Source organism: Caenorhabditis remanei, chromosome II, assembly GCF_010183535.1.
Source record: "Caenorhabditis remanei strain PX506 chromosome II, whole genome shotgun sequence".
Lineage (NCBI taxonomy): Eukaryota > Metazoa > Nematoda > Chromadorea > Rhabditida > Rhabditidae > Caenorhabditis > Caenorhabditis remanei.
This window is the reverse complement of record NC_071329.1, coordinates 5,834,476-5,850,118: the sequence shown is the minus strand read 5'-3', so window position 1 is coordinate 5,850,118 and position 15,643 is coordinate 5,834,476. Positions and strand designations below refer to the sequence as shown.

The 15,643-nt window shown below is 37.0% G+C and overlaps 3 protein-coding genes across 3 annotated transcripts; 2 read left to right on the top strand and 1 right to left on the bottom strand.

Annotated features, from left to right (window-relative positions):
- Positions 1-159: 159 nt before the first annotated feature.
- GCK72_004753 (uncharacterized protein) lies at positions 160-11,207 on the top strand (the record flags this gene model as incomplete). Its single annotated transcript, XM_053724871.1, has 13 exons — positions 160-226; positions 274-379; positions 738-957; positions 1,442-1,590; positions 1,647-1,842; positions 3,013-3,247; positions 3,295-3,722; positions 4,886-5,180; positions 5,230-5,327; positions 6,868-7,194; positions 7,237-7,360; positions 9,760-10,054; positions 11,093-11,207. The coding sequence occupies 13 exons, from the start codon at positions 160-162 to the stop codon at positions 11,205-11,207; spliced, it is 2,655 nt and encodes an 884-aa protein (XP_053589065.1).
- A 251-nt stretch (positions 11,208-11,458) lies between these two features.
- Positions 11,459-12,236, top strand: GCK72_004752 (uncharacterized protein; the record flags this gene model as incomplete). The annotated part of the gene is made up of 2 exons (XM_003097083.2): positions 11,459-11,533; positions 12,060-12,236. 2 exons carry the CDS (start codon positions 11,459-11,461, stop codon positions 12,234-12,236), a joined length of 252 nt encoding a protein of 83 aa, XP_003097131.2.
- Positions 12,237-12,554: 318 nt separating this feature from the next.
- On the bottom strand, positions 12,555-15,185 carry GCK72_004751 (uncharacterized protein; the record flags this gene model as incomplete). The annotated part of the gene is made up of 11 exons (XM_053724870.1): positions 12,555-12,652; positions 12,715-12,961; positions 13,043-13,192; positions 13,286-13,491; positions 13,734-13,919; positions 13,978-14,091; positions 14,138-14,235; positions 14,280-14,348; positions 14,400-14,665; positions 14,713-15,066; positions 15,177-15,185. The coding sequence occupies 11 exons, from the start codon at positions 15,183-15,185 to the stop codon at positions 12,555-12,557; spliced, it is 1,797 nt and encodes a 598-aa protein (XP_053589064.1).
- Between the last annotated feature and the right edge of the window lie 458 nt (positions 15,186-15,643).

The following is a 15,643-nucleotide window of genomic DNA, read 5'->3' as shown; positions in this document are numbered from 1 at the left end:
CGACACTCCGTTATTCCGCACTGCGTGTTGTTTAGCGAGACTCCGTGTACTCCTCTCGGACAAAAGCTGGCATATTGTGCATTGTATAAATCTTAAAATCCATTATATCTAAATCGTATTTCACAATTTTCATTAAATTTTTGGATTTTCAGGTAAAAAATGGAGGAGAATTCGAATTTCAGTGAGAGACTCCCTCCTACCGTGACTGGGTTATCACCAACTGAGGGTTTGGTTTTTCATCTTTATTAAAAAAATAAAAATAAAGTGTTTCAGGAGTACCGGGAACTCAAATAACGATTCGAGGAGAGAATTTAGGATGCGATCAAAACGATGTGATAATGCTCTTCATTTGTGGAATCGATAGTCTGTGGAGTATGAAGTGAGAGAGTTTTTTTGGCTGAAAAATACACAAAAACTTATTTTTCAAAAAAAAATAGAAAATTAAAAAAAGTAAAGTATGTAATAACAGCTAAAAATTGTAATTTTCAGTCAAAAATTAGACAAAATAAATATATTTTTTTGTATTTTCGCCACTAAACTCAAAAATTCTTTTTTATACAATCTTCACTAAAAAAAGCAAATTTTTCACCCAAAAAGTCGCTCGAAACTTAAAAATCTCTAAAATTCGCTAAAAATCAATTCCAAACTCGATTTCTGTTGGTTTCAGACGAAAATTACACAATTTTACCTAAAAAATTCAATTTTTTCTTCTGAAATCTCAAAAATTCAATTTCCAGATGGAAATCCCCATCAAAAATCATCGCTCGCGTCGGTGCGGCGTCTCGTGGTCCCGGTGAGGTTCGAATCGTCACAAAATCCGGTGGAAAAGGAACTTCGAATGTGAAATTTCGTGTATTCATCACACAAATCGGTCCGTTAGAAGAGTCTGCCGTGTGGGTTGATGAGACGAGGACGGTTCCTGGGAGAGAGGCGATACGGAGTGTTCCACAGATTCAGGTGGGGAAGAAATGCAAAAAACCTCAATTTTCAGTCAAAAAACTTCGATTTTCAGTCAAAAACATCAATTTTCTCTGAGAAAACTTTGATTTTCAGCCAAAATATGTCGATTTCCAAAATCTCAATTCTTAGTTGGCAACTTCAAATTTTCCGTCAAAAATCCTCAATTTTCAGTCCAAAAACTTCAAATTTCATTTTAAAAACTTCAATTTTTAGTTGATAATCCTCAAAATTTTAGTCAAAAATCCTTAGAATTTGAGTCAAAAACTTCAATTTTCAGTCAGAAAAGTTCAAGATTTCCGTCAAAAACCTCACTTTCCAGCCGAAAAACCTCAATTTTCAGTAAAAAAAACTGTAATTTTCAGTCAAAAAAGCTCAAATTTTCAGTCTAAAACCCTCGAGTTTAAATCAAAATCCTAATTTTTCAGTCAAAAAATCTCAATTTTCAATCAAAAAACCTCAAAATTTCAATCTTTTTATACAGGACGAACGCGACGCTCTCGGTCTTGTCCCCAGCCAGAAACGAATGGATCAAATCGTTCTCTCCCGTGATTTTCCCGATTGTAGTGGCAATTTGCGGATGGAAAACTTCTCACCGCAATGGTATTTGTTGGAGAATCACGCTGATGCTACGTGAGTTTTCAAACGGATCTGGTAACCGAAATTATCAAAAATCTACCTTTTTTTAGAATCGAAGATCTCCGAACGGCTATCAAAAATATGGAACTGGCGAAGCAGAACGATGCGAAACGGAGTGAAGAAATGCACAAAGCGAATCTGTACTCACTGATTAATTGTGTGGATACACTCGCAAATCTACATCAAGCACTCGAGAAAGGAGAGAATGCTGATCATTTTGCAGCGTTAGGGAATATTTCGAAATTGGTAAGATTTGAGAAAATTTTGGTTGAGACATATAATTCGAAAAAACGTCAAATTTCTCGATTCAAACGTCATCTCATGAGCTAAAAATTATACCAAAATGTAGATCTCAGCGAGTTCTATGTCTGAGACATAATGTCTCTGATATAAGGCGGGCCGGGCTATAATGGCTTTTTGGCACTTTTCCCTGCCCGCAGCACATCGACGACTAGCCATCCGGCCCGGAGTAGGTCACAGACATAGATCTCGTTGAGATCTACATTTTGGTATATTTTTCAGTTCATAAGATGTCATTTTAATGGAGTTACGCGCCGGCCCGGTTTGCAAGTATGATAGTATCAGTTCGAAATGCTAAAATTTGATCATTCGCGGAATTGAGCTGACAAGTTTTAATTTTCAGCCTCTTTGAAGAAAATGTTGTTAGAACTGTAACATATCAGAACTCAACAATCACTTTTTTCAGAATGAAATACGCTAGAAGGCCGAATTCCCACTTTTTGAAGCTTATTTTAATTAAACCCCACAAGTTATGGTCGTGGAGTCAGTTTAAGGTTATGAGACATGACCTGTACCATTGGAAAGCTGGGAAAACGCTGTTTCCAAATATATATGAAGTTTTTGCCTAAAATGCCTGGTTTTCGAGAAAAAGGCGTCAAATTTTTGAAAAATGAAAAATTATTGCTTTTTTGACACGCGATTCTTTTTGCAATTTTCGCGTGTTGAAAAAATAATATAATAGTTTTTCATTTTTCAGAACTTTGTCCCCGTTTTTTTCGAATGCCGGGCCTCGAGGGAAAAAATCTGAATATAGATTTGAAATCAGCGTTTCCTAGCTTTCTAGTGGTACAGGTCTCGACCTGTAACTCCACAATTGACTTCACGACCTTCCCTAGTCCTTCAAATCAAAATCCTTCAATTTCAGTCATTTTTAACTCAAATTTTCTGATTTGCAGTCACTCAAACTTAGTCTGCAACTTTCTGAAACGAGACCATACACACATTTAATCAATTTATGAAATGGAGATCTAGATTGTCTCCCTAACTAGTAAATTCTAGTTCAAAAATAAGATGGCACTTCCTTCAAAAATGAATTCTGGAAAAAGTTGAACCATTTCGCTTCGCGGAATAAAAATTTCCAAGAAACCAACATCCTGAATCCCTACATATTTCCAGATAAAAGACTCAAAAACCAAAGCGGAATCCGTGTTCGCCGACGTCCTGAAACGAAAAGACGACGCCGACGCGACTCGTAACGCTCTTGGAGTCATCGTCCGCTTCAAATTCATATTCTTTCTCTCCTCAAAAATCGAGGAAAGTATGAAGAAAGGAGAATATATCACGATTTTAAATGATTATACGAGAGCGAAATCATTGTATTCGGATACTGATGTGCCGTTGTTTAGAGAGTGTAAGTATAGAAGAGATTTAGAGAATTTGGAGAAAAGAGTGTTACAGTAATGACTGAAATCGATGCAAAAATGGAGGTGTTCAAAGAGGAGATGAAGCGAAAACTGATCGACACACCTGTCTCCTATGAAGAACAATCGAAACTCATAAAATATCTGAAAATTCTGGATCCAGAATCCGATCCGACGTGGGATTGTATCACTTCTTACTACGTTTGGCTGGAGAAAAGTCTATGGGATATGCAGGAGAAATTCTTGAAAAAAGCGAAAGATGAAGAGGAAGAGGATAAGATGAGATACTCGAGCAACACACAGAATCAACACATGATTCTGACGAAGACGAATGAGATTCAGAATTTTGTGACGACTCTTGTCGAGTTATTGTTGAGTAAACTGCCGTCGTTCTGGAAGTTGGCGAACACGTATCATAGTTCGAGTGCATCCCCAGATGCTATTCAGAGATTGGAGGATATTAATGTGAGGAAGTCTGAAATTGAGCTTTTGAATTCCTATTTTCAGCAAAAAACTGAAATTCAAAATGCAAAAATTCATAATTTTAGATCGTAGACACTCTAATTTCTCAGCTTTCCCATATTTTGAGGGCTCAAGAATTCGGAACGCCTCGAAAAAGCTTCAGACACTCGATTTTTCAGAATTTTCGAAAAAAATTAACGAAAAGACAAGAGCTCAGTTTTCAAAACTTTGTCAAAAAAAATTCAACTAACTTTAGAATTGGGGATACTGTACTTCCAGGATCACTGTAAAAGGGGTACTGTAGCCTAATGAATCTGAAATTCTGAAAATCACCAAAACATTACTTATTTTGAACGAAAACGACCTTGAAATCAAGATTTCAAATGGAAAAAATCTATTTTCCGAATTACTGTAGCTGAGGGGTACTGTAGATATGGGGGTTACTGTAGGTCGAAAACTCATCAAAAATCTAATTTTTTGAGTTTCAAAACGACTTTTTTTTTTTGGATTTTGGTTACTATACTGTGAAAAATAAAGTTTTCACAAGGAATTTTCTGAAAATATTTGTTCAAAAAATATAATTTTCTAGAAATTACAAAACTAAAGAACGGGATTTAAAAGGAAGAGAAAACTGAAATTTCAACATTTCAAAACTTCGAATTCCCCAAATTCGAGAATTTAGCCTTTTCAGTCTTTTTTCTAACTTTCAAAAATAACTGAATTTGTCATTTTAATCAATTTTAAAATCTCTGATCTCAATTTTCTGTCTGTCCATAATCCCGAAGTCTCATGCTCCCAGTTTCTCAAAAAAATGTGATTTCTAGATTTTCTAAACTCCTAGATTCAATAATTCACTGTGTTTTCGTTTCTCGCAAATAAACTTCAAAGTTTGAAACTTTCTTACTAGGGAGTGTTCCAGACGTAACTATCTATCTACAAGGATTACACAGAAAAAATGAGAAAAATTGAGTCTAAATTGATCTTGACACCCTCGAAAAATGAAATTTTTGCACTGGAATTGACTTAAAATGTATATATCTCGGCTCACCGAAGCGTTTTGCAAAAATGAATTCCATATTCGGAATCAGCGTGTTACCTAGTTAGTTTCAATCTCTTAGAATTTCAGCTTCTGAGTATCTGAATCCCCCGAAACCTCTCTATTCCAGACAATGCTGACCACCCTGATCAACGTCTCCTCGTGGCTCGTCCTCAACGCTCTCATCACAAAAGCTCTCCCCGATTCCGTCCTCAATCAATACGGAAATCAATTCGCAAAGTGGCCAGCCGTCTCAGCAGACATCGGTCGTTCGAACCTTCAACAGAGTCTCAAAACTACTAGATCTCTGATAGCTTCTCTGTTGGAGAATCAGTTTAGTCTGACTCATGTCCAGCCATTGATTGAGTTATGTATGACAGTAAGACTGAAATTGGTCTCAGATTTTGTGGATTCTGGAATTGAGAGTGAGTCCTAGACTCAGATAGAGAAAGAATCTAGTAAGAGAGTTTTCAGGAGTGGCTCTTCTCGCTCATCGTATCAATTGGAAACAAGATATTCTGGATAGAGCACAACAGACAAAGACGATTCTCCCGGATTATTATGAGAATGAGGTAGAGTATAGAGATACTGTAGCTACAGTATCTACAGTAACCCAACACATAATTCATTTTGAATATTCGCATCATAAGGAAAAGAATAGCGAATCGATTCATTTTCAGTAGAATCCTATAAATTTTCAGCCTCTTTCAGCTGATTTTTATTCCTCATTTCTCGAAGAAAAAGGACATTAATCAACACAAATTTGCATAGAAGTATGAGATTCTTATGTGCATTCGATTTGAATATTCATGAGGTGATTCATTGATATATGAGTGACTGTATCTTGAGTGATTGAATGCCACATTCGGGTTAAAATATAATGAGCCACCTCTCATTTCTGAATCTTTTCAAGTGCAACTCAGAACTGTAGATTACAGTTTCCAGTTTTATTCACCTTTTTCTAGAGATTGAATGCCTTTTTGAACAAGTTTAGTCCTACTTTTATAACTTGTAGCAGTCTAACCGAATCTACTGAGAGATGAGTTCTTGCCACGGTGCCAATTTATTGAATTTGTCGACGAAGATTTCCGTATTCATGAGGAAACATCTTCTAACTTTTTAACGAGCAGCACACCAACGCTCTTCTGAATTACTCGATTTTTATAACGTTTCTTCTGAAAATCCTGCAATCGATCCAGGCCGTACTCACATAAAACCAAATTGCTGGCTCCTTCCGAATCCTCTTGACGTCATCTCAATTAGAACGTTCTCGTCATTGGTGACGTTGATTTATGCGCTCGTTCACTCAAGGAAATGTCAGCTTAACCCGACGGGCGGTACCAAACGAACTCTTCTTTTTCTTTTCATTCTCACTAGAGTTTTTGCTTAAGTTGGAGATTCTGTTCTGGCAGAAATGTATTCGGTTGGAAGGCTAAATCCTAGAATTCACTAGTCAATGCACGCTGTGGCCTAGATGACGTCATCTCGGTTAGAATGTTCTCGTTTCTGCTGAGGTTGATTTATGTGTTCGTTTACATAAGGAGACGTCACCTTACCTATTTGACAGGTGGTAGAGAAAAACGTTCAATTTTCCATTCCTCGTGATATTGATTCTATTTCAAATGTATATATTTGGTATTCTGACGTCGTGGGGATACTGAATCTCTATTCAAGTTGTTCGTAAAACTAAAAATAACCCAGCTATAAGGCTTCTTATTCCGAAATTAGCCATGGCGAGAGCATTATTAACGACGTCCTTGACAATTTTAAGCATACTTGCAAACCGTGTCGGCGCGTAACTCGCTTAAGACGCAATATTATGAGCTGAAAATATACCAAAATGTAGATCTCGGCGAGTTCTATGCCCATGACCAACTACGGGCCGGATGACGGATCGGTAATATGAAGGGGAAAACGACCAAAAAAGCCATCCTACCTGGCCCCGCGGTACATTAATGATTCGCCATCCGACCAGTAGGTCACAGACATAGAGCTCGCTGAGATCTGCATTTTGGTATTTTTTCAGCTCATAATATTAAGTTTTAACCGAGCTACGCGGCGGCCCGTTTCGCACTTGTGATTTTAAGTGCACCTAATCTATTATATTTCCAGATCTGTGAATGCCTAACCCGTACCCGAGATGCTCTATCCACCACTGGATACCCTGGAGAGGCGTGTCTCTTCTCTCGAGAGCTATTCCGTGAGACAATAATCGATCTATTCTTCCGTCTGATCACCTCAATCAAAATCTGTTTTGACCGTCTTTTCATCCGACAACGTCCCCAACAACTAGAAACTCAAAAGAAGGGAAACGAGATAACGACGAAGAAATTGCTCATCGCGGTGGGGGATATTGAGTTCATCATTGCAAAGACTCTGAATAATGTGGGAAAGAAAATGCAAGAGTGTGGAGTGAAGCATGTCGATCAGATACAGGAGGTAACATCAACTGAGTTTAAGCAAAGAAACGAAATTTTATAGAAATCACGAGCGAAATTGTCATCGTTCCGCACCAAAATGATCAATGATTGTATTGCAATGATGAGTAGTGCATTTCAGCCACTGATAGCATCGGCCACCTATGAGTACATGCCGGATGATGATGGTAAGGTGTCAAGGGGGGATTCTGAATCCTCAGGAGCATTCTTGCAAACCGGTCGACACGGGCCGGCACGAAACTCGCTTTAAACTGAGTTTTAAGAGCTGAAAAATAGAACAAAATGTAGATCTCAGCGAGCTCTATGACTGTGACCATAGATGTGCGGAACGGAATTCGGAAATTCGGAAATTTCCGACTTTTTTCGGAACTGTTTTCCGTCGGAAAATTTCCGATTTTTTTTCGGAACTTTCAGAAATTTTTACGGAAAAACTTTTTTTCCGATTTTTTCCGAAATTTCATTTATTTTCATGATGATAAAAACCGGAATTTGTGCTAAATTGGAAGAAATTGCTGCAAAACCAACGTGAACGGTGTCAAAAGGTCACAACTGCGTCAAAATTTGCAGAATTTATTTGTTTTTACTGCATATTTATTGATTTTGACTTTTTGCTTACTTGAAAAACCAAGTTTCCGAAATTTCCGAAAAGAATAATTCAGAAAAGTTCCGATTTCCGAAAAAAAAAATTTTCTTTTTTTTTGGTAATTTTCCCGTTTTTGGCACATTTTACGTAATACTCACATGGAATGTATTTTGACTGCTACCCCTAAAGTACTGATTTTTTTTGCTCATTCGATGAGTTTTCTCAAGACAAAATGGCCCATAAAGGCTTTTCCTGTGACGTGACCTCGTTTTTGAAAAATTGAGATTTTTCGAAAATGAAATTTTTTCGAAAATTTTTTTTCATTAATTTTTTTCATTATTTTACCGGATTGTTCAGAAAACAGGCTTTGCACATATTTATAGCAAATTTCATGTAGTTTTTGACAAAAATATGACACTCATGAAAAAATAATTTTTTGATCCTGAAAAAGGTAAAAATGTGACACCCTCCAAAAAAAATTTTTTTTTCGAGGTCGGCAGAAGTGACATACATATGGTAAGAAAGAACAACTTATGTGGATTATTTTTTCATATAGCACTATAGTCGCTTCCAGTTAAAAATTAAGGAAAAAATTGCTCTGAAAATTTTCATTTTTCGAAAAAATGTGACATGTCGGAAATAAGTTCGAATTTTTAATATTGCCCAAGCTCCTAATCAAATTCAATAAAAATAACAATTTTCAGATTATGTTCCACCATTTTCAAACAATGATTCACATCCCTGTTAACTTCTCTTGTCATAACACTCGTTCAAAGATTGCAATTTTTCTCAAGTGGTGGAAATTCAACAGCTTATAACTCCTCTGAAACTAAAGGAAAGAGGCTAAAAAACACAGAGCAACTCGAAAATAATTATTGATTTTTGAAAATCATATTTGGGATGTTTTTAGAAAAACATTTTTTTCGACTTTTGATAAGGGGGGACCACATGAAATTTTTCCAGAAACTTGAAAAATTATTTTTTTCGAAAACAACTCAAAACAAGTTTATAAACTAAGAACACATGCTAAAAACCGTTAATTGTGGTTGTTTTCGAAAAAAAAAATTCAAGTTTCTGGAAAAATTTCATGTGGTGCCCCCTTATCAAAAATAGAAAAAAATTATTTTTCGAAAAACAGGCAAATTATGATTTTTGAGAAGCAATAGTCATTTTTGGGTTGTTCTGAGCTTTTGAGCCTGTTTGCTTCAGTTTCAGAGGAGTTATAAGCTGTTGAATTTCCACCACTTGAGAAAACTTGCATTCTTTGAACGAGTGTTATGACAAGAGAAGTTAACAGGGATGTGAATCATTGTTTGAAAATGGTGGAACATAATCTGAAAATTGTTATTTTTATTGAATTTGATTAGGAGCTTAGGCAATATTAGAAATTCGAACTTATTTCCGACAAGTCACATTTTTTCGAAAAATGAAAATTTTCAGAGCATTTTTTCCTTAATTTTTAACTGGAAGCGACTATAGTGCTATATGAAAAAATAATCCACATAAGTTGTTCTTTCTTACCATATGTATGTCACCTCTGCCGACCTCGAAAAAAAAATTTTTTTTTTGGAGGGTGTCACATTTTTACCTTTTTCAGGATCAAAAAATTATTTTTTCATGAGTGTCATATTTTTGTCAAAAACTACATGAAATTTGCTATAAATATGTGCAAAGCCTATTTTCCGAACAATCCGGTAAAATAATGAAAAAAATTAATGAAAAAAAAATTTCGAAAAAATTTCATTTTCGAAATATCTCAATTTTTCAAAAACGAGGTCACGTCACAGGAAAAGCCTTTATGGGCCATTTTGTCTTGAGAAAACTCATCGAATGAGCAAAAAAAATCAGTACTTTAGGGGTAGCAGTCAAAATACATTCCATGTCAGTTTGAAGCGAATTAGGTACGCGTCGGTCCATGTCTGCAAGTATGCTAGCATGATTCTGAATCCTCACGATGGTTACTGTAGCAAAATTCATTTCCAGACATCTCGGACTACGCAAAAGAGATGATTCTGTGTTCCGTCCTCCAACAAGCTGAACTCGAGTTATACGCTCCTCAACTGGCCATCGAATGTCTTCAACAGACAGTTTCCACTGCTTTAGAAGACCTTCTCACACATTTCTCTCGTTTGAATCAAGACACTTCTCCACTCATTGTCACTCAAATTGTCATCGATTTGACTGGATTGGAGGAGGCATTGTCGACGTATGCGACGTTGGCGATTCGGGTTCAGATTAATACATATCGAGCTGGTCTCGTGGGACGGTTTGATAATCAGTGAGTCGTTTAAAAAAAATGGTTTTCAAAATTTGAAAAAGTAAGACATTCGCTCGGCTATTGCGTGGGCGATGCTAACCTCACTGGGTTTTTACGATTTTTTGAAAGAAAACATAGTATTTTTGACGATTTAGTGTATTTTAAATCAAACAACGGTAAAAAACCGCTGTTTTGGCGATATTTTGGTATCTGTGTAGATTTACGGCGGTAGGTGTCGATTTACGAGAATTTCGAAAATTGTAGTTTTGGTCTTTTTCAGCCGATCTATAACAGAAAATGAAATTTTTAGGGGTTTTAGTACTGAAAATCAGCGTTTTTCAATCTATTTTCACCAAAAACCACTAGAAAGGAGCGATTTTACTATATACCTATCCTATAGTGATTTAAGATATTTGGTGTCGATTTACGAGATTTTTTAATTGTTTTTGGTATTTTTGAGTCAACATTGTCATTTTATTACTATTTTCGAACTAGTACATCCGGAAAACAATTGAAAATACATCATTTTCACCATATTTAAGCCTTGTGTAGATTTACGGAGGCTCAAGTCGATTTACAGCAAATTAGAAAATCAATTTTTCAAGGACGTAGCGCTGGCACATAAAACTCTTCGAGTCCAAAAATAAACCAAAATATAGCCCTCAGCTTTTGATATAATATTGGCTGATTTATAACTCATTATTTTACCGCGGGACCAGCCTACAGTACCCTTTTTGACACTATAGTCATCTGAGTACACGGACATCTGGATAAACCGACAAACATCCAGACATCTATTAGCACGGCACGCTTCTTACAGCTGCGCTCTACCGAAATGCCCTTGAAAAGTGTCTCTTTTTCTCTGAGTCTCTCAATTTCACACACTATTTTCTTCGGTTTCGGTAGAGCGCGGTTGTAAGAAGTGTGCCGTGCGAATACACATTCTTCAAATGTCTCCTAACGCTTCCTAGAATCGCTATCATTTTTCCAAAATAAAACCTCCAAGTGTTGATTTTTCGACCTTTTCCTCGTCATTTTCCCCTAAACCTCTGTTTCCAGCCGTCTCCAACAATGCCTAAAAAACATGCGAACCACAATGCGAATGGCCCTTCAAAGTCTCGAACAACACGCCGATTCGCTTGACGACGACGCCAACAACACTTCGAATATCTAGCTGCTTTACTATCTCTTTTCCCTTCGCTAAAGTGCCAAATATAGCCGAATGCTCTGTGATTAATAATAATTTATTTTTATGTATTTTTCGAATCAATTCCTCCATTTTCTCTCGTTCAAAAACGGCGAACAAAGTCCGTGTCCACGTACTTTTCGATAAAATCCGCAAAGATTTTATCCGATTTTCCTTTCCATCCCCATTCTCTCTTATTGTCAAAGATGACGTTGACGTCTTCTGAATTCCAGATTCAGATGAGTGTCGAACGATTTCTTGTGTTCGGCTCGGTTATTGCCTGGGTGCTCCTCACGTATTGCTCCAGATTTTGGGTAAGTCAAATTCACTGGCTTATTAGTGATTTTTCACTGAAAATATAGTATTAAGTGTATTTTTAAACCAAAAAACTGCCGAAATGACCTATTTCCGCGCTAATTGGTGCAAGTGTAGATTTACGGTGCTTGGTGTCGATTTACGATAATTTTGAAAGTCGTAGTTTTAGTCGTTTTTTTTTCGATTTCAATCAGAAAATGAGGTTTTTAGGGGTTTTTATAGTAAAAATCTGCGTTTTTCTATCTATTTTCACCAAAAAAACACTAGAAATAAGCAATTTTTACTATGTACCTATCTTGTAGTGATTTACGGTATTTGGGGTGGATTAGGAGATTTTTTTGGTGTGTTCGAGTGAAAATTGTTATTTTACTACTATTTTTGAACTAGTACATCCGAAAAAATAATTGAAAATGAACCATTTTCACTATACTTAGGAATTGTGTAGATTTACGGCGGGTCTTGTCGATTTACGAGAAATCAGAAAAATAAGTTTTCTTGCAATTTTCGACCTTCCCAAGTTTTCAGATCGAGGCTGTCGATGGCTACCTTATCGGAAATCGTCGTCGAGTCATTGCCATGTGGCGTATTGAGTGCATTCTAACTCTACTCAACGTCTTTGCTTATGGTCAATTGATGAAATGGTTTGATGATGATATAGTCAAGGAAAAGGTGCAGGATCGTAGGAAAATGCAGGTAATGTGAGAAGAAGAAGATATTGAGTAAAACCTATTATTCGGAGAACAAAAAGAAGCGGATAATGGGAAATTGTGTCGAATTCAAAAAAGTATATCAAAACGGGCGGTAGTAGAACATGTAAATGAAATAGTACAATTCCAGCTACAGGAATGGGAAATTTGTACGAATAATTGAGCGTTTACAGAGAAAAACTCAAATATCCAGAAATACAGAACATAGAAATTGGAATAAAAATTAAAAAGTAAACTCGTATAATAAAACGTGGTCTAGGGAAGCGAAGGAAGGAAAAATTTTGGAAAAAAATATGTGAAAAATCCAGCAAAATCACTCAAAATAGTCATATTCAGCTGGTGGCGGATGTTGGATGAGGGCGGCGGCCTGCGCTGACGTCATCGGTTGTTCTGGTTTTCGTTCAATCATCTCTGCAAGGATTTCGTAATAAAAAAATATGAAATTTCAAGCAGAAACTCCTGTTTTTACTCACCTTGCTCCATCATTTTCTTCTGTATAACTTGCTGAGCGGCCGATTGTTTCACTCCTCCAGCTTGATTCGTTCCCGAATTCACCACAATCTTGCGTATCACTTTACGAACGATGGTTCCCGGGGGATGCGGTCCGCCGGGTGTGACGATTCTCTGCGTAACGATTCGTTGTCCAGGCGCCAGTTGAGTTGGAATTCCACTTCCAGACGAATAGACGACACGTTGTTGAGTGGATGATGATGATTGTCCCTAAAGAGAAGAAAAATAGATTTTTCCCATTTTTAAGCCTTGGAACGTGAACGTTAAGTGCAAAGTGAATGCAAAACTTACATATCTCGGAGCTGGATGCAGAGAAGTGGATGGTCCCTGTCCTGGCACATAGTACTTGACTCCACCGGTAACACTTCCACCAGCAACCATTCGAGCTCCGCCGGCAGGATACGGACGTGCTACTGTACGAATCGCTGGACTCATTTCGCGCTACAGAAATAGATTAGTAGATCAATAAGCTGGGATTATTATATTAGACAATCACAAAAATGTGGATTTTTGTGACTGTTTTCTCCAACTTACCCTCATCTGCGGTGTCGGATTCTTCTGTACATAATATCGACGAGTGGGTTGTGGCGCTTGTAGTGGGGTGTTCGAGGAGTTCGCCTGTTGCCGGAGCAACTTTTGTGGACTATAATTACTGTAGAGTGGACCAACACGGATCGCCGTATTCCCTTGGTGCACACTCTTCTCCATCTCGTCTTCTCGCTCCATGATTCCATCGGCGGCTGGAAAAATTGTAGTTTTGGTCGCTTTTAATAGAGGAAATGAGGGTTTTAGGGGTTTTCGTAGTCAAAATCAGCGTCTTTTAAGATTTTTTGTATTATTGAGTAAATATTGTCATTTTATTATTGTTTTTGAACGAGTAAATTCGAAAAAGCAATTGAAAATGCACCATTTTCATCACATTGTGTAGATTTACGAAGTCTCGTGTCGATTTACGAAAAATTCGTCTAAATAATAAACTAACCACTTCGATCCTCACTTCCGTCATTCATCAAATGCTCCTGGAGTTGACGATTATAGCGTCCCGGGTTTGGAACTTGTGACATTTCCGAGTCGTCTTGCTCATAATATTGCAATTGCAACTGGCTATGTTGTTGAGCTAACAATCGTTTCTTGTTCTCTTCTCGTTCAATTTCTTGTTTTTTGTTGTCTGAAGAAGAAAAATTTAAAAGCTGACTGAAAACCAGCTGAAAAAATCAAAAACTCACTTGAAATGATTTCATCGACATAATTTTGGTGTAACGATGGCAAATAGCTCTTTGCAATCTTCACCTCTTCATCTGTTGGATTCGATGTGTTAAGACTGCATGTAAGATTCAATTCTGAAATTAAAATTGAGTTAATCGTTACAAAAATAGGAAACCTCACTTTTCAACACTTCAAAATCGTCGTGAATTTTGAATTTTCTGTCGAACGAGAATAAGAACTCGGATTTATCAGCAGATACGCTGCACTCCACATTTGTACTGAATATTTACTATTTTTCTATACTAATTTTCGAAAAACTCACTCTTTATGCGTGTGTATCATTAAAAATGGCAAATGGAGGATGGTGTCGACGCTCGGTTCACCATTTTTCCTGGAATTTTCAATTTTCGATCGTAAAAAATGTTAATTTTTATTAACTAACCGCTGAGCCTCCCTATTTTTGGCCACCAAATTTTTGTATGAAACAATTTGTAGAATCATCTCTTTTAGCGTCTCTCTTTTCGATTTTATACTCGCTTCTCGTCTCGCTTTTTCCTCTTCCAACCGCGATATTTCTTGGGAAGCCGAAGCGGGAAGTCCGATCCATCGTATGTCTTTTTTATTTTTTGTGATTATATTCATAGCGAGAAGAACGTTTAGAGCATCATAGACTCGTCGGCGGATGTTTTTCATGTCATATTCTTGTTTCTGAAAGAATTTTTTTCGATGTTTTCCAACTAAATATTATTACTCACCACTACATCAATCTGTTTCATCAAATTATTTTGAAAATAATCGGAAACCAGCTCATCGGCCACCTCATTGTAGTTTGTCAATCCTTTTTCCTTGACTTTTTCACAAACTTTTGTTGAAAAATGCCGTAATCCAGTGGGCTTATCATTCTGTTGTGATGATACAACACCACCACCACCACCACCACCGACATTACTCGACGGCTCATCCCAAGCACTTTGCGTATCATTGAAATGATCGTCAGCGGGGTACAATGGTTGACGCGGCATACCAGTCGGCATTTGGACGTATCGCTTTGTGCTGCCCGAAGTTTGCGGGCGGTTTTGAGACAATTGCATGTGACGCTGGTCGTAGGTCTGAAACTAGGGAAAAAATTGAGGTTTTCGCAAATAATTGGTGGGCATCGATCGATAATTGCTCTTTTAATAGTCGAACTTTTCAACTGCACCACAAATTCCTTACTTACCGGGTTCATTCTCCTAGATTTCGATTTATTTTTGAAAAGAATTCGGTTTCTCTTCAAATCTGATTCGATAAAATCTGCAAAAAGAAAACTCTCAATACATCGTGTGACAACTGACGAAAAATCGATAATTCAAAGGTTCCCATTGTCTGTTCTTTGGTTTTTCGTCATAGTGTCAATACGATGGATAATTGAATGGGCACATTATCGGAAAAAATTTGAATAACCGCCGAAAAATGGATAAAATGAGGGAAAATCGGCGAGGGAGAAAAATAAATAAATTTGAAGACGCGCCGTTCGTTGCGAGACCCGTTTCGGCGACGCTAAACAACACGCGCCTGCGGAATTTCGGAGTGTCGTTGTTTTTATTTTATTTTTCTATTTAATTTTTAGATTCGTGATTTTAGAAGTGTTGAAAAAGGAAAACCTGGTATTAGTAAAGAAAATAATTGAATTTGAAAATCATTTAG